Here is a 19,917-nt window from a genome sequence, read left to right on the forward strand (position 1 = left end):
CGTTTTATTTGGTCTGAAGGGTCTTTTTTACTCGATTGCTACACTACATCATACATTTTTTTGTTAGGTTGGCTATAAAGTTCGACTAGAAGGAATGAAAGGGAAAAATACCCATCTAATTTTTTGTACGAGTGGTATTTTGCTGCGTCGCTTGCTGAGTGATCGAAACTTGAATGGTGTGACCCATGTCTTTGTGGATGAAATTCATGAGCGAGGGATGAATGAAGGTATGCATTTAAAGTATCAGCTTAATCTCCTTGTGTATCTCAAACCAATATCATTATTTCTTTTCGCAGGAAGTAATTCTTCATTTTAATATATAGTAATTTTATAGACTTTCTTTTCATCGTGTTAAAGGATCTTCTCTCTAGGCGCCGGGATTTGAGGTTGATTCTCGTGAGATGTGGGTATTTTTTTCTTCAAATGATTGGTTTTTCTTATCTTTCTTCTGGGTATTTTTTTTTTCTTGATTTGTTTTTTGTTTGCATTTTTTTGTTAATTTTGTAGTTAGCTGGTTGTCTTTTCTGGGTCAAATAGTATGTAATTATTGCAATGTTTTGTTAGCTACTTCAATAATTTCAACTATGTTGGTTGTTTGGGTGATAGTGGAGATTTTTCAGGGTTACCTTTTCTATTTTATGTATAATAATTGAGCAAAAATATATCTTTTGGGTAATTATAATCTTGAAGAATTATTTGGCAAATTGAATGCTGATGAATGATGATTTTATAAATTTATGCTGCTTTCGGATGTCGGTTCATGGATGTTGTACTCCCAAATTGTCCAATTTAGCCCCAGTGAACTTTTTGAGATTAGTTGGTGAAAGATCAAAGTGTGTTTTTCTCATAGTTGCTTTTATCAATTTAAGGTGTTACTTTTACACTATTTTTGTTATTGCATACAATGATGGTGATATTATATGCTCTTATTTCTTGTTCTTACTTTAGCAGATAAGTCTAAGCTGAATGGTTCAGTGGATGGCAAGCAAGAATGTACAAAGGATGGGAAATCAGATAATATTGCTGTTAAGACCTTCACGTTTTGTGAATTAGCAGTTGTAACCAGGAATTTTCGGGTTGATTATCTGGTTGGTGAAGGAGGTTTCGGGCGTGTCTATAAAGGGCAGTTGGAAAATTCTTGCCAGGTGACTACTCAAGTTGAAAAGAAACTCTTTTAACCTATTAATCGACTTCAATGTACTCAATTTGTTGTTAAGTATTTTTCTTAATTTGTTAGATTGATATTGGAAGTTTGATTTCTGTTTTACTTGACTTCTTCTGCCATGTGTAGTTTCATTATCAAGCCATTTTTTTCGATATGCCTGTTACTTCTAATATTGGAGGGCTCAAAGATTCGGCTTAAGTGTGTCTTATGAGCCCTCTTGAAACATATTGGCCTCGTTTAACAATGGTCGTTGGCCTGTTCACTAAACATGTTTGAACATTTGGTTGTGTTAGCTGTTTGTATTAACTTTTTTAATTGGCTTGCATTTTTAGCTTTTTGACAAAAAGTTGACTATTTATAAGCAAAATTCTAATATTTGCGTAAGAAAACCAAAAACGGTGAGAAAAAAACTACCTGACTCAGCTTTTTCATGTTGATTAAAAAGCTGGCTTTTCATACCATTTACCCAATATTTTGGTTGTTTAGTCACAAATATAATAATAGCCAATCGGAGCTGGTGAAAAGCCAATTACCAAACATGACCAATGGTGCAATAACATTATTGGGTTAGAATGTAAAGCTTTCTAGAGGGTGTCATCTAGGAGTCAATGTTTTGATTGCTTAATGCATGATGCTTTCTCACAGAAAGACTTCTTCCAAAAAGTATTAAGAAAGTGGAGGGGTGTTTGGTTTATCCTCTTGATTTATTGTTTCCTGCATGATTAGTTGAATATTTGAGCTTGTGTGTATATGTGACTGAAAGTTGAATCTACCCCAACTTATGTGAAGTTTACTTGTAGATTTTTATATATATTTTGAACACCTCTAGGACAATGAATCTTGATGCAGGTTGTTGCAATCAAACGACTTGATCATAATGGGCTGCAAGGCAATAGGGAATTCCTCGTTGAAGTATTAATGCTCAGCCTACTTCACCATCCAAACCTTGTTAACTTAATTGGATACTGTGCTGATGGAGATCAAAAAGCATTATTTTTCTGGTTATGTAAATCTGAATTCTGTTTTACTTATACATTGTTTGTTTTGTTTGGTGCAGGCACATCCACTCTTCAAGGATAGAAGGAAGTTCAGTGAGATAGCGGACCCAGCTCTCCAAGGCAGGTATCTAGCAAGGGAGTTGTATCAAGCACTAGCGGTTGCTGCAATGTGTGTTCAAGAACAACCTAATATGCGAGAAGTGCGATTACAGTGCTAGATTATCGAGTGAGATTTCTTGCAAGAAGCTGGAGTACGTTATTTCTCAGCTCGATAAGATGAAGGAGACGATTGATCAATATCAAGAATCTGCATGACATGGATCAAAATGTAAGCTTCTATATATTTTTTGTCCACTATGTCAGCTTTCCTGGCTATTGTGATTTGGACCTTGGATGATGTACTTGTGTTAGGTGATGTCATATGGGACTTGATTTTCTTTGCTGGTGTGAATGCTGTAACGGTCCTCTACTGCATAAGTGTGCTTCATTGATTTGTGGGCATATAATAACACCTGAATTCTCCAATTTGCGAAGTTTTTTTGCTTAATTATGTTTTTCAGTGCCCTCTTTAGAAAGACATTGCTGTTTCAGATTCCTTTTTGTTTTCCGTTTCAGTTGCACACTTGCACTTATGGGTGACTGATATTAAGTTCGTGCAACCTGTGGTTAATTTAAAGGGGCATACATTGTATAGAAAGAGGAGAAGTTACAGTGTTTAGAATTTGAGTAGATAGTACAATCTTTTCATGGGTTGTGGTATTTGCATTATTTCAAAATAGGTTAAAAGAGGAAAGAATTTGAAAGTTGGGACCTGCAGATTGCATAAACTTTTAGCATCATTTTATCTTGTAAGACAATGACTATAATTATAATCTACCCCCAATATTGAAGGGGAAGAAATTTAGAAAGAATACAAGGAAAGTAAAACTTAGGCAGGCACATCTAATGGAAAACGAGCTGAAGCCATGCACGCGTGTAGATTACTCAAGCACTGCAAATTGCCTCTAGTGCTGAGGCCAATTCCGGTCTGAGCTATTTTTATCCAATTGTTTTACATGTTAATGGCAGAAACATACTTGTTGCTCCACTTGGCCTCTAATTCCTAATTCATTAATTCAAAGTTGCCTATATTATTGGCTTTGTCTTTGCACATACATAAAATGGTAGAATTCATTGCTGCAAGAAGAATTTTGGAGAGGCAGATTTTAGAGACTAGATGAAGCTTGGTGCTACTAGCCTACTATGGCTGCTCAGATAACCACATAGAATGTGTTTGACATGCAGCTTTGGCTTGCTTAAAAAGTTAAAAGCTAGATGAAGTTTTTAGGTAATTATAAAATAGCTAACATATGTTTAATTTCCAGTTTTGTGTTTGCCCAACACTAGTTGTTTGATTTAAGTTCAAAGAAAGTTCTTTCATGTCATCCTAATGCTTGTAGCTATGACCTAGTTCAATTAGGAGTACCAGATTCTTCTAGTACACAATTCTCTAGCTTATTAGCTTTTGGCTTGCACTTCTTTATGTCTAGCTAATTAGCTTTTGGCTCACACTTCTTTATGTCTAGCCAATTAGCTTTTGGCTTGCACTTCCTTAAAGTTTGAGCTAGTTTTATGAAATAGCGCCAATATGAGCATGATTGCAAGGAATATCAATTTTGATTTTTGGGTTCCAGTCTTCTCCTGCTATGATGCAGTTTTTTGGTTCCAGTCTTCTCCTGCTATGATGCAGACTTCTAGCCATTGACCTAGACAGTTTGCTCTTTTCTTCTTATACTTTATTCTTGACGATTATGCTATCATAATGAAGTTTGTTTATATCAATTGACCTGAACAGGCTGCTCTACTCATCTTATTGATGCATCCTACTAGCCATTGGCCTAGACATTTGGTTCCTATGATGCTCGAACTCGGGTATGACGATCTGACACAGGTACAGATTTGAGCGTCAGATTCGTGAAGTTGTCAATCTAATTTATGAAGTATTAGGGATTTTAATGTTTGATTTCGAAGATGGTTGATTTTTCGATAATTTGCTGGAGTTTGTGGGACTTTGACTGAATTTTGATTCTGATGATGATATCACTTTGAGTGAATAAGTTTGCCATACTTGACATTCTCTTTGTATTTTAACTTTTTATCCAGATTTACTGCCAAAGTATACCTCTATGTTTTAGTGGTGTAAATCAGAGTTGCAATCTAGTTAAATATGTATGACGATGTAGATCCTCTATGTTTAGTTGAATATTTTTGTATATCATATGATGTGTTGTTTTGGTTTGGTCGAAGCTTTTGTTTTTTGCATTTCTATTCTTTTGTTTTCCCGACCATTATAATTTATTATAATAAATGTATTGGTTCATTTTTTATGTTCTTTCATAATTTATTGTCTTGATCGTCTTGTTATGACTAATTGATATATGTATATATTATATAGTGACTTAAAATCATGTTTGCGTGCCTTGTTCTAACTTTAAACAAATGTATTTGTTGTTTTGCTAAGACTTGTTACCAATGCTGCTACCCACCAGGTAGCTGGTTTTAATTTTTTTTTATTTAAAAAAGAGCAAATGCTCCGGTTGTTAGGGAAAACCGGAGCACATGTGAGACAAATGCTCCGGTTTTTCCTTTAAAACCGGAGCATTTGAGCTTTTTTTGCTACTAAAAGAAGCTCAAATGCTCCGGTTTTATAAAGAACCGGAGCATTTGAGATACCAAATGCTCCGGGGTATAACCGAAGCATTTGTAAAATGCTCAAATGCTCGTATGACTTATGCTACGAGCAAAATACGGAGCATTTGTGGGGGTTTTAACCGGAGCATTTGAGCATTTTTCCACTAGTGTATATTGTGCTTTAAGCTATATTAGAATTTGCACATTTACTTTAACTACAATTAGATATGTTTTAAAACTAACCATGTTATCTTATAGGCTAAGCGTGATAAACATGCACATAGTGCAAGACAGAGGAACCACTACCATCATATTGGTTCCTACACTTATGCGAGGGCGAGACAAACGTGGATTGAAGACAAATTTTACCCTTCTACGACGACGGATTCTACCTCAAACGCCACATCTATCAAAGTTGACTGTGTCGCTGATTGGTGGTGCTCCATGCATACGCGTCATCGGGACAATAAGATGACCATTTCAGATCCGGGGACCTTGAAGAAAGCCAATGCCGTTGTAAGTACCTTCCCCCGAATTTCTTTTCAACCCCGCTACATATTTTGCTCTCCCGGTTTGTTTTTGCTCCCCTGGGTTGTATTTGCCTCCCCTGGTTTGCTTTTGCTCCCTCGGTTATTTTTTGCTCCCCCAGGTTGTATTTACCTCCCCCGGTTTGTTTTTGCTCCCCCGGGTTGTATTTGCCTCCCCGGTTTGTTTTTGCTCCCTCGGTTTTTCTTTGGCTCCCCCCACCCCCTGCCCTCCCCCCTTGCTGCCCTCACTGCACACACACCCCCTGTGCACACTGCCCCCACCCCCTGTCCTCCACCACCCCCTGCACTGCCACCCCCACCCCTGCAGCCCTCCCCCACCCTTGTGCACACTACCCCACCCCCACTCCCTCCCTCCCCCACCCCCCTGCAGCCCTCCCCCACCCCCCTGCACAGCCCCACCCTTGCAGCCCTCCCCACCCCTGTGCACACTACCCCCACCCCCTGCCTCCCCCACCCCCTGCATTATCACCCCCACCCCTGTCCACACTGCCCCCACCCCCTGCACTGCCCCCCACCCCTGCAGCCCTCCCCCACCCCCTGTGCACACTGCCCCCTGCCCCCACCCCTGCAGCCCTCCCCCACCCCCTGCCCTCCTCCCCTTGCTGCCCCACTCCCCTTGCTGCCCCCTCCCCTTGCACAATTGGTCTAATTTGACTTGCACAATCCCCCCCCCCCCACCTCCCATTGCACACACTCTCATTCACTCACTCTCATTTAAAACTAATAATTTTTTCTATAATCTATGTAGATGGGGCTCAAGCAAAAAGAGATTAGCGGCGAGTTCACTCCGGAAGCCAACAAAGATGCTCTTTACGAGACTTTGGGAAAGGACCACAATGGACGTTTGAGTGGTTTTGGTGGGATTATCCTACAGTAAAGAATCTTCCACAATCACAAAGTCACACTTAATGCTTCCGCCCCACATGATATGGAAGCCATGGCACAAGCTCTTCGGGAGAAGCTTGCGGAGGAAATTACAGAGAAGGTGACGGAGAAACTCACGGCAAGTTTCAACGCGGTCCTTACGGAGTATGGTTTATCGGCGTTACGTCAACCTAAACTGGATCGTCCTTTGAAAGACAAAGCTAGCCATCCTAACACACAAAAATCAGCACCGTCTATACTTGAGTTAGAGGTGACTACTGGTTTCTTATAACTTCAAAAACAAAGTCATTATATAAACTAACCTCAATTCATATACTTTTGAAGGAAGAAATACCTTGCCAGCTTTTACTAGATGTAAAAGATGCGGGTTTGATTGTGGTGGCTGAAGGAAATGCACAACCACGAAGTGAACGAGCAACAGTCCATCATCAATCGGTGGACAATGATCACTTGGCGGTGAGTGTAGTCTCGATCACTCCTGGTTACGAAGACTTTGCTCTCCCATTGCCTAACCCGTCGACGGATACAAATGTCTTGACCGACGCTCGTGGTGGTTATGTGCTCTGGCCATCGGCATGGGTGAGGTTTTCAGACGAGATAAAATGAAGCAACTAAAGTATTCAATCATATTGATCTATTTAATTCATACTCCCTCCGTCCCAATTTAGTTGCTACATTTGCTTTTTCACAGTTTACAAGATGCATCTTCAAACACCAATATCTTGAGTTACATATATGAAAAAATTATAAAAAGTATATATTTGGAAAATATAAATTGGGACGAATCAAACAAGATCCAACATGATTATGTTTTTTCTTATGTATATGGAGTAAAAGATAGTCAAAGGTATGACGTGAATAATGCCTACGGTCAAAATGTAGCAACTAAATTGGACGGAGGGAGTATCTATTAAGTATTAACTAAGTATGTTGAATGTTTCTCGGTTTTAATCAATAGGTTTTGGAGAGAATAAAGAAGCCCAACGAAAGCAAGGCAGACTCACCTCCTCTACAAAAGGCGAAGGAAAAGGAGGGTTCAAGCAAGCCAAAGAAGGCGATTTCGGGGGAAGGAACGCAAGTCTCCAGAGGTTCAAGTCCTAAACAAAACCCTCCTAAACCTACTTGGATCGAGTCATTAACGCTTCAAGTTCTCAGTAAGGCATGCTCGTGGCTACATGCAAATATGCGTGATATGCCGGATGATACACCTTTTGAGGTTAAGTTGGGTGCCACGGGATTCAACTACCACGATGAAGCGTCGACATGGGTGTCCAAGGATGATGTGAAAGAGTTCCTTTTCGGAGATATGTTGAATGTTTCGTTAATTCAAGCATTCATGAGGTATAACATTGGTACTTATGAAATGTACGAACTTTCTTTGTAATATCTAATAATATATCTATGTTATGTATATGATGGTGCTTTAAATTGAAGATTACTCCAAGAGTCTCCTTGTGGACGCGGTCAGTTTGGGTGGTTATGTCCAGATTTCGTCCGAGCTGACAACTGTTTACAAAACCCAGCTGAGGTTAAGGAGTATATTAAGCTATGTCTCCAAACAGCTCAACGTTCATAACATAAGTTCATATTTGCCCCTTGTTTATTTTGAAGAGTATAGTTCTTAACCTTATCCATTTTTAGCACTTAATAATTATTATACAATACAAGTATATACTCACATGATTGCTTCGTAACTTGATTTTGTGATTTTAGTGCCCATTGGTCGCTTCTTGTGATTTCTCCTTCAAACAACATAGTATATCAGTTTGATTCTGCAGCTCAACATCCACCACGATCCTTACTCCTCAAATCATGCATAAATAGGTATGTTTATTATTAGCTCCAACACGTTTCACTAATTTCTTCCTTTGTCCACTTCTCACATGAAAATAATATAACTACAGCTGCTTGAAGAAGGTAGGGAGAACATGAAGAGTTTCTCAATGGAAAGCAATGAAGGTAATTCATATTATTTTTCTACTTTTTTCTTTAATTTTACAATAAACAAACATGTATATTTCTTGCATGATTTTTTTTATGTAATTCTATAATTAGTGTGCTCAACAACCCGGGGGAAACGAGTGTGGCTACTATGTGTTGAGGTTCATGTTCGATAGAGCCTCATGTTGCAAGGAAGTCGGGGATATTGACAAGGTATTATATGATAGGCGTGTCGCGCACCTAACAAAAATAAATAACCTAACTAATCCTCCTAACTATGTAGTAGGGTAAGTCAGAGTCGATCCCACAGAGAGAAAGTTGTTCTATGATTAGCTCTTAAATAATGGTAAGACTAAAAAAGATTAATATCAATGATTGTCGAAAACTATACTAATCAATATATAAATAAAAAGACTCTACAGTTAAGTATCCCCACTAGCACGAAGTAATACAAAATAATTCCTACCCCAAACTAATCAATTAAAGTTCACAAGGAAAAGTCACCCTATAAATTACCATAGACCTCTCCCGAGTATCTATGGCTTCTCTAATATGCATTCAAGCCTACTCCCGTGGAATCATGCAAATTAAAGACATTAAACACGACACTTTAACTTCCTAACAATCCATTCTACCTACTCCCGTGGAGAACTTCATGTCCTTAATTGAAATACTCAAATCCGTCAAAATCCAACTCCCGTTGTGATCAAGACAATGGAATTAATAACAATACTAGTTATCCCTAATCTAGTATTGGAATATGCACAATCAATTAAGCAAGAACAATTAACAATTAATATGAGAATTTAAAGAAACAATCATGAATTAAATCATACTAGGGTTCAACTTAACCATAGATAAAAGAAACTACTCTATCATGAAATAAATAATGAAATCTAAATCTACTAAAGAAAACATAATAAAGAAATCAAAAAAGAAACTAATAAACTCATGAATTAATGAAAATAATAAAAACTAGGGTTTACACTAAAAACTAGAGAGAAAGAGAGGAGAGAAAACTAAAACCTAAAACCTAAAAATATAACGTGAGAGGGAGGAGGAGAAAGGATGAAAACCTATCTAAATAAATATACAATAACCTAATATGACTTGGAAGTAATTTACAAGATAAGGAAAGTCTTAATTAAATCATTAATAAGCGGATTAGTCATCCGCGCGTACGCGTGGCAGATTCCAGCAGAAACAGTGCAATCTTCCAAAAGGCATAACTCCTTGACTAGAAGTCTCCTCGGGGCGTTCCACCTATCGTTGGAAAGCTCTTCAAGTCTAGTTTCCAAATCTGCTGGAATTACTCGATTTTAAGAACACATCAAAAGTTATGATCAGAAGAGTAGACATGACTCCTTTTTCACATTTCTTCTAATGATTTTCCGCTTCGTTTTCGCTCAAATTCGTACTATAAAATATCTATGACGATCCTTATGCATTGTAGCTTCCTTCCAAGTGCTCCTAATCCTCAAGCTTAATTAATCATACTCCAAATATGTCCTCAATGCATGAAATTCATCAAAAACAAGAAAACATACCGAATAGGAGTAGAAAAATATAACTTAAGAATATAATGCATCAATGAACCTAAATAATGCTCTAAAATGCAACCTAAATGCACCTTAAAACTATATATAAAAATGACTTATCATTATACATGACAACCCATTTTCGCCTTTTTGGACCTTTTTTGGCCTTTGAAGTTCAATTTACATATTTTTCCATATTTAGACACATGTTAGGACATATATAGTACTAATAGCAACATATATAACCATTAGAGTCAAGAACCGCCATTTCTCATGCTTTGAAACCCAATTTAGGTAAATTAAGGTCATTTAGGACCGATTTTAGACTTTCATGTTCATTTCCCTTAGATTCTCAAATTTAGCCACATGTTAAGACATATAAAGTACTAATAGCTACATATATAACCATTAGAGTTAAGAAAAACCATTTCTCATGCTTTGAAACCCATTTTGGGTAAATGAAGGTCATTTCGGGCCGATATTTGACTTCTTAGCTCAACTTTAATTTCTTTAACCTCCCACACTTAGTCTCATTATTGACTTCTTATGTGTGTTTCGTTATGAATGTTTTTATAAGGTGTTCATCAAGGGAAGCCAAGGGAGGATTATTTCACCACCTCTGAGATAAACGAGGTTCGGGATTTGCTAGAACGCTACCTTACCGACATTTGCATGTGAGGATGATGTCGCGACTTTGAGTTTTTTTGATAGGATTATGTTACTAGCTACATTCACTTCATATGTTTATTTTTGATTTTAGTACTTATTTATAACTTCATTTGCAGTACATTATGAATATTATATTATATATAATAATACCATTTTAAGTAGCTTATACGACACGTGCGTGAGATGTTTTCTAATTAAGGCAGGTTTAGATACAAGCTTTATATAAATATAATATATATATATATTTACTATAATTATATATATATATATATATATTTATATATATATATATATTATACTTATATATTAAAAGCCTTATGCGGTTCTGGAGAAAACCGCATCAGATTGTACACCTAGAGGTCCAAAACCTTGGCGCCAAGACCATAATCTGATGCGGTTTTTTGGGAAAACCGCATCAGATTTTTGTAACACCCCCAAATTACTCGCTTTTAAATAAATAATTTAGTAAATAAAATTTGAGTAATTTATGAGTATTATCGCCACGTGACTAACACGCTTTCGGCGACCAACTACTAACTAACAAATAACTTGCAGCGGAAGACTTTTAACCAAAAATAATAATACTTCTTTATTAATAAAAGTAAATATTGTCTCAAAATCATATAAATAAAACCCTAATCTAGGTGAAGATCCCTTCCTAGTATGCTCCCATGCACATCCAAAATTCACCTGAAAACTGCTTACCAAAAAGGTAAACAGGGCAAAGCCAAATAGGAAAAAGAAATACGCGTCAGTATAAAACTGAGTAGAAATGTACTAGATAAGTAACACATTTGTTAGTTCATAACAATTTTTCATTTGAAAACTCCATCACCAATAATTCAAGAATAACTCTTTAAGAATAAACATTTTCAAACACTTAATAATAATTCAAGAATAACATTTTAAGAACAAATCTTTCCAAACATTGAATAATAATTCAAGAATAACCTTTTAAGAACAAACTCTTCCAAACACTTGAATAATAATTCAAGAATAACCTTTGAAGAACAAACCTTTCCAAACACTTGAATAATAATAATTCAAGAATAACCTTTTAAGAACAAACTCTTTCCAAACAAATTGGATTAAAAAATATCCTGAAAACAATTCCTCTTCTTATCCCCCTTCTATTTTGCTAAGTGTGCACACCCCCAAGCTAGTCATCCATCACGGAGCTATATCAAGGGGTAACTATAGTTGCCGACAAGTGGACTTTGAATCTCTTGATATTAATCAAACGGAAATAATAATAATATGACTTGTAAGTCATGAATAAACCTCCTTTCCTCATAAGCAACTTTTTGAACATTCAAAGTTCATAAAAACCAATCAACATTTCCTTGTAAAATAATTTAATTTTCCAAAAAGGATAACAAAACTTCTACTTCCTCCGTTTCAAAATAGATGGGACATTGTGATTAAAACGGACTCCTAGGCAAAATTTCATAAGTATGTTTAGGTAGTATAATTAATTCTAGTGGTCCCATGTGAAAAGGAGGGAGAAACCTCTCCCCCAAACCTGCCCACCGGAAACCACCCTCCCTACCTGCCCACCGGAAAACCACCCTCCCCAAACTCGCCCACCGGCCATCCACCACAACACCTCCACCACCGGTCACCACCATCACTACCGAAAAACTTAAAAACAACCACCACCCGAAAAACTCAAAACAACCACCACCACTCAAAAACAACCACCACCACCCGAAAAACTCAAAAACAACCTCCTCCAACATCACTTTCTCTCTCCTCTTTTCCTCATCTTCTTCTAACAACAACAACAACAACAATGGCGAAAAACAATACCCTTTCTCATCTTACTTTACCGAAAACAAATCCGAGTTAAAACAACAACAATCGCCGAATTTCAACAACGTTTTCACTCCACAAGGTTCTTCTACTCCCTCGAAACTCGGGTCATTAGATAAAATCCGGAAGAATTTATCGGAGTTTCGCCGTCGATCGTCGGTTTCTACGCCGGAATCTCCTCCTACTTTTCAGCGAAATGTCGGAAACCCTAACCCTAACATTGTCGGGCAGAATCTGTTGAGAATTTGCCGGCGAATGTGTTTGGGAGGGAGATGAAGGAGAAGGAGGGGAAGAAAGGGAAAGAAGGCGGTGGCAAGGTCGAGGTGGTAGTGGTGGCGTTGGGTCGCATCTGGTGTCGAGTTGGTGGTAGTGTCGGGTTAGTAGTGACGGTGGTGGTCTCAGAGAGGAGAGAGAAGGGTGTGGCTAAGAGAGAGGGGTGGGTTGAGTTGAGGAGAGAGAGAGATGGGTGGTGGCTAAGAGAAAGGGGTGGGTTGAGTTGAGGAGAGAGAGATGGGTGGTGGCTATGAGAAAGGGGTGGGTGGGTCATAAAAAATGGTGGGAATTGTTAGTTTTAGGTTAGGATTAATCAGATTATTAGAGGTAGATTAATGTACATAACACAAGTTAGTAAGGGTAAAATGGTAAAATTGTAAGGCAAAAGTTACTAAATAAGGAAAAAAATAACAATGTATCATCTATTTTGAAACACCCCAAAATAGACAATGTCCCATCTATTTTGAAACGGAGGAAGTATATAAAATGATTGATAAAATCATTCTTTTTTTTCACTTCCAAGAGTGAATAATAAAATATTGTAACCATTTCAAACCAAATTTCTAAACCAATCCAACCATCAAATCAATAAACAACTTTATCACATAAAATCATATTTCAAAAGATCTAGCTACATTACGTACCTTGATCTTGCACAAAAAGTATACTAGTATCTTCACTTATTCTTATACTTGAGTTTTCTCATAACCAACCAATAAGTAATTTACCACATGAATTTAATCATGAATTTAAACATGAATGACCTATCATGAGCATAATATTTTTGAGTAACAAATATGAAAATATTTTTCTTAAACCAAAGAAAATAGAAACTTGAATAAGAAATGTAAAACTAAAATAGATAGGAAGAGAAAGAAGAACTTTGAAGTAAGAGAGTATGGATTCTTCAAAGTTTTTTGTGTGGAAAAGATGGCTTAAGGTATGGAGTATTTATAGGAGTAGAATAGGTAGTACTTAATTTCAAAAATTAAATAGTTTGTAACATTCACCACAAATTTAGGAGATTAAACCAAGATTTGTAACCTCCATCATAAATTTGGAAGTTATAAGAAAACAAAACTCCCTCCAATCAACCATGAAATCCCGTAGGAATATATGGCCCAAAAAAAAAATTTTTTTTTTTTGGTTTTCTGATTTTTTTTGAGTAGGATTTAATACTAAAAGCTTAACAAATCCAATTTTGGCGCCATATTCTCGCCAAAATAATTAAAAATCAGTGAAAATACTAAAATACCCTTTGTTTTAAATATTTATTTTAGAAAATGAATATAAAATAAATATTTAATTATTTAAATAAATACTAAAAATATGGGGTATTACAATTTTAATCTAATCTGACGTGATTTTTCCTTAAAACCGCATCAAATTATCCATTTTTGATGCGATTTTGGACCGCATCAGAATGATTTACACACCTGCTGCGAGCTCACCTGTTGCGGACCAAAACCGCATCTGAAAGCCCACATTTGACCGCATCACTTTGGGTTTTTTCCACTAGTGATATTATTAAGACTAATAAAATAATAGAACATCATTCATAAATATATATATCATTTTTCAACTCAAATCATAAGAGTATTTAGTATATAATTTGGCTAATGATCATAATTAACATTAAATAAGATAATTTAGAAATCGGGGCTATTACACTCTACCACCCTTATAAGAAGTTTCATCCTCGAGACTTATAAACAATTATTTACGACAACAAGTTAAACAATTACAAAACAGATTTCATTTATATAAGACAAATAATCAAGAGAACTTTAACATCCATGTGTCAAATTCATTTCAATAACACACAAAGATCTCAAACTCTTAAGATATTAGGCTTCAACCTCCATCTACCATCACCTTTTGTATCTCTATTTAACTTTACTCGCGAAATCAAGGAGCAAAGAAGACAAAAGGGGCATACTTATTGAAAATGGATTTCAATAAATCTCATTTGCAAAGATTTCGTTTGAATTTTAAGAATTCAAAATATAAAAGTTTCATGAAATTCACATTTTAATCCAGTAAATAAAATTCATAAACAAATATGATACACCCCATAAAATAGAACACAATTTGACTTGTAAAGATCGGGAAAACCATGCAAATCACACTACCTTTGTAAGAATACTCTCCCACGAATATTGAAATGAACAACTATGAATTGAGGTTATCCCATAAGAATAGAAGAGTTTGATACCAAAAGTCAATCACACGACCAAAACCAGAACCAAGATCAATTATTTCCATATAAAGCGTTCAAGTCAAGTGATCATGAGTGTAATCCCCCATAATTTTATGAATTTTATAAATACATTTTAATGTATATTTTTATATATTTTAGTATTTAAATAATTTATTTCTTAGTATGTTGACTATTTGAAAGTCAAAAGAATTATTTAATAATTTTAAGTAATCATATATTTTATAGAGTCATACTTTGAAAATTATTTAGGAAAAAATTGTTTTAAAAAAGCCAACTTTTTCGCGGTCTTTCCATTTTAAGTCTATCTTTTGATTATCCCTGATTGAGTTAAGCTTGTATGTTTGTTTTTTTCTATTGAATTTTTAAGCTGTTTGTAATTTGTTTATTAGGTTATTTATGATATTTGTTACAATGTCCCACTCTCAGGTCTCTCACCCTTACCTATTTTAGAAGAAGAGATATTGTTACAAGATTAGTGACCAATTTAATGAAAAAACAGTTGAAATTTAAATGGAATCAGACGTTTGAGGAAGCTTTTCAGATTTTGAAAGAGCGTTGGGTAAAAACCCCATTTGTAATGATGTTTGGGCAAATGTACTCATGTGAAGTCCACACTTAGCGCCTCCGGAGCTGACTTTCGTACTTCCAGTCAAAACCCTCTCTCTCCAACATCAAATCAAATCAAATCAAATCAAATTCTTCTTCCCTTTATTTTTGCGGGGAAAAAAAAACATAGATAGTTGTTGATTTCTGTCTCAAAAATCAAAAATCTTCATCTTCTGGAAGAGTAAGAGAATGAATCCAGGCATGAATGAAGGAGTTTGGGACAGCGTTCTGGAGCTGACAAAATCGGCTCAAGAGAAGAAAAGTGACTCAATGCTCTGGGCGATTCAACTCGGTTCTACCCTTAACTCAGCCGGCTTGACTCTGCCCTCTGTTGAACTCTCTCATTTACTAATTTCTCATATTTGTTGGAATAACAATAACCCTATTGCTTGGAAGTTTCTTGAAAAGGCTTTAGCTCTCAACTTTGTTCCTCCTATGCTTATTCTTGCTTTGCTCTCCACTAGGTAATTTCATTTCTTTTTTTTCTATTTTCTTTTATGTATGTATTGGTAATTGGTTTAGTTTCTTATGATCATTCATGTTAGCCGACTCCAAATCATTCCGGGTTTCGGAAACATCTAAGGGGTCGTTTGGTTCAAGATATGGAATGGAAAGGGAATGGATACAAATAGAGGAGGGGAATGGTAACAAAGATGGTTACCTTTATTGAGTGTTTGGTTCAAGCCAAGGAATGGAAATGAAGGCTAACCATTAACTTCAAGTAATGGATTTTGTTACTTGAAAAGGAGGGAAGGTAACAAATTGGGGAAATCCATTACCATCAAGTAATGGTAATAGATTGATGAGGGGTTGAACCAAACAAGAAAAAAGAGAATCGGTAATTGATTCCGTTTCTTGAAATCCAAAAATAGGGAGCCAAACGACTCCTAAATTTCAATTACCAAATCAATAGCCAATGTTGAAATATATAGCATTTATAGATACTGATGGGGATAGAATCACCATCATATTTGCTATTATACCACTAACAGCATGTTACATGTGTGATATGTATTATGGATGGATGGACGAATGAATTATTGAATTTTAAATGTTTTTTTTTTCCTGTCTTGTGTGTCAGCTCATATTCCTACTAGCTCTATTTAGTGCTTGTATTCTTGACTTGTTGCAGGGTGATACCGAGTCGACGTGTGCATCCGGCTGCCTATCGACTCTATCTGGAACTTCTCAAAAGACATGGTTCTTCTTTTGCATCTCAGCTACATGAATCAAACCACGAGAAGTAAGCATAACTTTCAGCCATAGCCTATTCTCCTTTTAAATGGGGACCACAATGTGTGAAATACAGTGTGCTTCAAGGTCTTTTTTTAGTACTTATCAAGGATATACTTGAATAGCTTTTAATTGCTGATATCTGCTAATCAATTCTGTCTATGTCTAAACTCTAGACTATTTTACACATCCCCAAAAAATTGCCAAAGAATGAAAGAAGGGAATTGGATGACAAGACCTATTTAGCAAAGCCTTATTGGAAATTGAAGTTGGTCCTAAGATGCTTTGTTACGTTTGTGGTTGTAGAAGGTTCAAGTCAATCTGTATTTGTTTTCATGTTTCATTGATCTTCCCTTTTAATCTCATCAGATGTAGCTGCAGTCTGCACTACCTTCTGGGCAGATTGCCTGGATAATATGGTGAATGTAACCTTTTCTTGCAAAATAGAAGAATATTTGCTGTCACTGCTGACTGGCTCTCATACTGTGCTACTTTCTGCTCTCTGGCTTTTGGCACTTTTGGTTAAGATTTGAATGTCAACTTTAGAGATTTGTTTAGATTTCTTTCTCCCTACGATTCTCGAGCCTTTTTGATCTTCTATCATTGCGAAGGGACATGAATGAATCTTGCAGTGCAGTTGAAGTTAGTTTACAAATCAATTCCTAGATTGTAGGTCGTGAAGGATCAAACATCAAGTGCTTCTCATTATATCAAAGGGCATTAACTGATAAGTAATATCACATGCCAATCTATATGAGATAGTATCATGTCTAGGAATAGTAGATAACCTATCGTATGAGCACAGAAGGAGTATCGTTGGTATAAGTATATTATTGGCATTTTGTTGAGGTAAGGCTACAGACCCATGCAAGGAATATTTGACAAATGTATATATCTGAAGTGTTAATCTTAGTTTTTGCCAAAATTGCTAATAATTAATGCTACCTGTCAAAATTTCCCCTGCTTGCCCGATATAAGTGTTTTTTTTTTTTTTAAATTCTTTTCCTAGTGGAGTTATGATAGGAGGCATAAGAATGAAAAAGTGAGATGTTTTCATAAGCTATATCACGAGTTCCATGTCATAGATTATGGGATAGTTTGTAAAACCTTCCTATTTTTACATTTGTGTCAGCCTCATAAGCGCACTTTTGAATTGAGCCCTCATCCTAGCTCATAACTTGAGCTGTTCTTCCTGCTTTTTTTCTCTCCTCTCTTGATTAAACAAATCAAATTCTTTTTCTCTCCTCTCTTGATTAAACAAATCAAATTGTTTTTTCTGTAAAGTTCTTTCACTTTTCCAGTGGGGGGACCCAAGAAACAGATTAGCAATTATATGTTTCTTTTTTTGGATCTCAATAGATGAATTAACTTGTCATTAATTGAGACACAATGTACATTACTCTGACCCATAGCGCCTCATGATCCATTGCTCTATTTTTATAATATTACTTCATTCCTTGAAAGGTGGTGTAAATGTTTATAGTTAGTTGTCCCAAACTATTGTCAAAATATCCATTTTGCGGTGGATATATGGAATCCCCAAGATGTACATGAGTTATAATTTTTTTTAAAGATGGATTTATTTTGGGGTGGAGAGGAGTATAATTTCCTCTTACATATCCATAATCTCCATATAATAATAAACTAATCCCTCCGTTTTCTAAAGATCTTCCGATACATTGAAGCGACAAAAACCACGGCAAGGAGGAGAGAGAATGTGAAAGCGGACCCTTTTTTATTATTTAAATAGGACAGAAAATGTGGTTGTGAGAGTGTAGAATTATGTGTGTTCAACAGGTGGGTGTAAGATAGTATGGAAATAGAACATACCTTTATTAAACAGGAAATAAAGTAAAAATGGGAAGCTTTTTTTTTGGAAATGGACTACGGAAAGTTTTCTCCTACAGTCACCAAGATGTTTTCTCATACATGTTCTTTTTTTTTGTTTTTGGTGGGGTGTAGGGAGGGGGGGGGGGGTTCTAAAGCTATGTGTTAGTCTTCTCGAATTCTCTCTTTATTATCTTCTTCATGAGATATGTGACTGCTGCTGTGCTATAATTTGTAATACTCAGCTGCATTTTTGGTTGCAGAATCTTGAAAGCCGTGGATGATGCTCTACATCTCTCAGATGTTTTTGGAATTCATGCTTCTGATCCTGCTGTTATTTCAGTACTATTTGTGTTTTCAAATGTCTGGCAGTTGATTGATGCATCTTTGGATGATGAAGGTTTGCTTGAATACACTCTGGATAAGAGTTCTAGATGGCTGACTGGGGTACAGGATATGGAAATTGATGATCATGGTCACTTTCTTGAGAACAGAATAAAACCGCAAGAGGGGTTGCTAAAAATGAATACTTTGATGGCTATTGAGATGATAGTAGAATCGTTGCAGAATAAAGTCACAACACAGATTCTTTTTTTGGTGCGTCAGAATATGTAAGCATTGCTTCTTATGATAGTTGTGTTATTCATCTTATCTTCTGAATTACTTCCTCCGTTTCTAAATACTTGCAATGTCTCCCATTTTAGGAAGTTCTCTATTGATTGCAACATTGACATTTTTGACTATATTTTTTTTTACCCTAAAACATGGGTGTTCATTTTTTATCTATCTCTATTTTCCTTGGTTTTTGTGCACATTTCAACGTTGGGACATGGGAGTATAAAAAAATGGAGGAAGTATATCTTTGCAAATGTATTAGGAGATTGCAAGGTTCATTTTGGCAATCCTTGCATTCTGATGAAATAGTTGTGGCACTATTAGTACTTAAATTAAAATCTTATGGTGTACTTAAATGAAAGCAAATGCTAAAGGGACTATTTTTTTTAAGTTTCTTTTACTAAAATTGTAATGGACTGAGAGCCATTTGAAAGAAGCTATTGCAAAACTAATGTGCACCAATTCTTACTGAATGATTGATTGTTGCATAAACCATGGCCACAAAATAGGCCCAAAGAAGTAAGAAACATTGCTCTATGAGATTTCTGCTGAGAAGTCTTTTCCTAGAAAATCTGGTATCCATCCAAAACACCTGAGGTGTGTTTGGTTGCACGAGAACATTTTCGACGGGAAGTGGTTTTCTAGTGAAAACCATTTTCTAGAGAAAAACTCAAATCTACATTGATTCTCCTTTGTTTGATTGCAGGGGAAGTATGGAAAATGAGTAAGAACTGAGAACGGAGAGAAAATATAGTTAACCAAATTAGTGAAATGAGAATGAGTAAGATTTTCACACCATGGTTGAAGAGAGAAAAAGAGCGCTTTTGTCAAGTGAGGTGGATGGAGCCTTTGATGATGATAAAAAGTGTGGCATCCCTTGTCTCATGAGGGAAAGGTTTTCTGTACCCTTGGAGAA

At 36.1% G+C, this 19,917-nt stretch overlaps 2 protein-coding genes across 3 annotated transcripts in view; both read left to right on the plus strand.

The window, feature by feature from the left end:
- Nucleotides 1-920: 920 nt before the first annotated feature.
- LOC125491813 (probable serine/threonine-protein kinase PBL7) lies at nt 921-2,381 on the plus strand. Its single transcript, XM_057390753.1, has 3 exons — nt 921-1,145; nt 2,015-2,152; nt 2,223-2,381. The coding sequence occupies exons 1-3, from the start codon at nt 921-923 to the stop codon at nt 2,379-2,381; spliced, it is 522 nt and encodes a 173-aa protein (XP_057246736.1).
- Nucleotides 2,382-15,276: 12,895 nt separating this feature from the next.
- The window catches only part of LOC104898827 (mediator of RNA polymerase II transcription subunit 33A), a 28,829-nt gene continuing 24,188 nt past the window's right edge, over nt 15,277-19,917 (plus strand). Inside the window, exons 1-3 of one of the 2 annotated variants that reach the window (XM_019250813.3) lie at nt 15,277-15,790; nt 16,459-16,569; nt 18,650-18,997. In XM_019250813.3, the coding sequence (XP_019106358.1) occupies nt 15,516-15,790; nt 16,459-16,569; nt 18,650-18,997 (734 nt within the window). In that variant the 5' untranslated portion in view covers nt 15,277-15,515. The remainder of the gene's footprint in view (nt 15,791-16,458; nt 16,570-18,649; nt 18,998-19,917) is intronic. The other variant, XM_010685936.3, reaches the window with a different exon arrangement.

Source organism: Beta vulgaris, chromosome 7 (assembly GCF_026745355.1).
Source record: "Beta vulgaris subsp. vulgaris cultivar EL10 chromosome 7, EL10.2, whole genome shotgun sequence".
NCBI classification, from domain to species: domain Eukaryota; kingdom Viridiplantae; phylum Streptophyta; class Magnoliopsida; order Caryophyllales; family Amaranthaceae; genus Beta; species Beta vulgaris.

What these genes read in the sequence shown, in the direction of transcription:
- LOC125491813 (XM_057390753.1), top strand. Translation starts at nt 921, where the DNA reads ATGCTCTTATTTCTTGTTCTTACTTTAGCAGATAAGTCTAAGCTGAAT. An exon ending in AGTTGGAAAATTCTTGCCAG is followed by an intron (nt 1,146 to 2,014) that starts GTGACTACTCAA and finishes ATCTTGATGCAG; the next exon opens with GTTGTTGCAATCAAACGACT. An exon ending in GTGCTGATGGAGATCAAAAA is followed by an intron (nt 2,153 to 2,222) that starts GCATTATTTTTC and finishes TGTTTGGTGCAG; the next exon opens with GCACATCCACTCTTCAAGGA.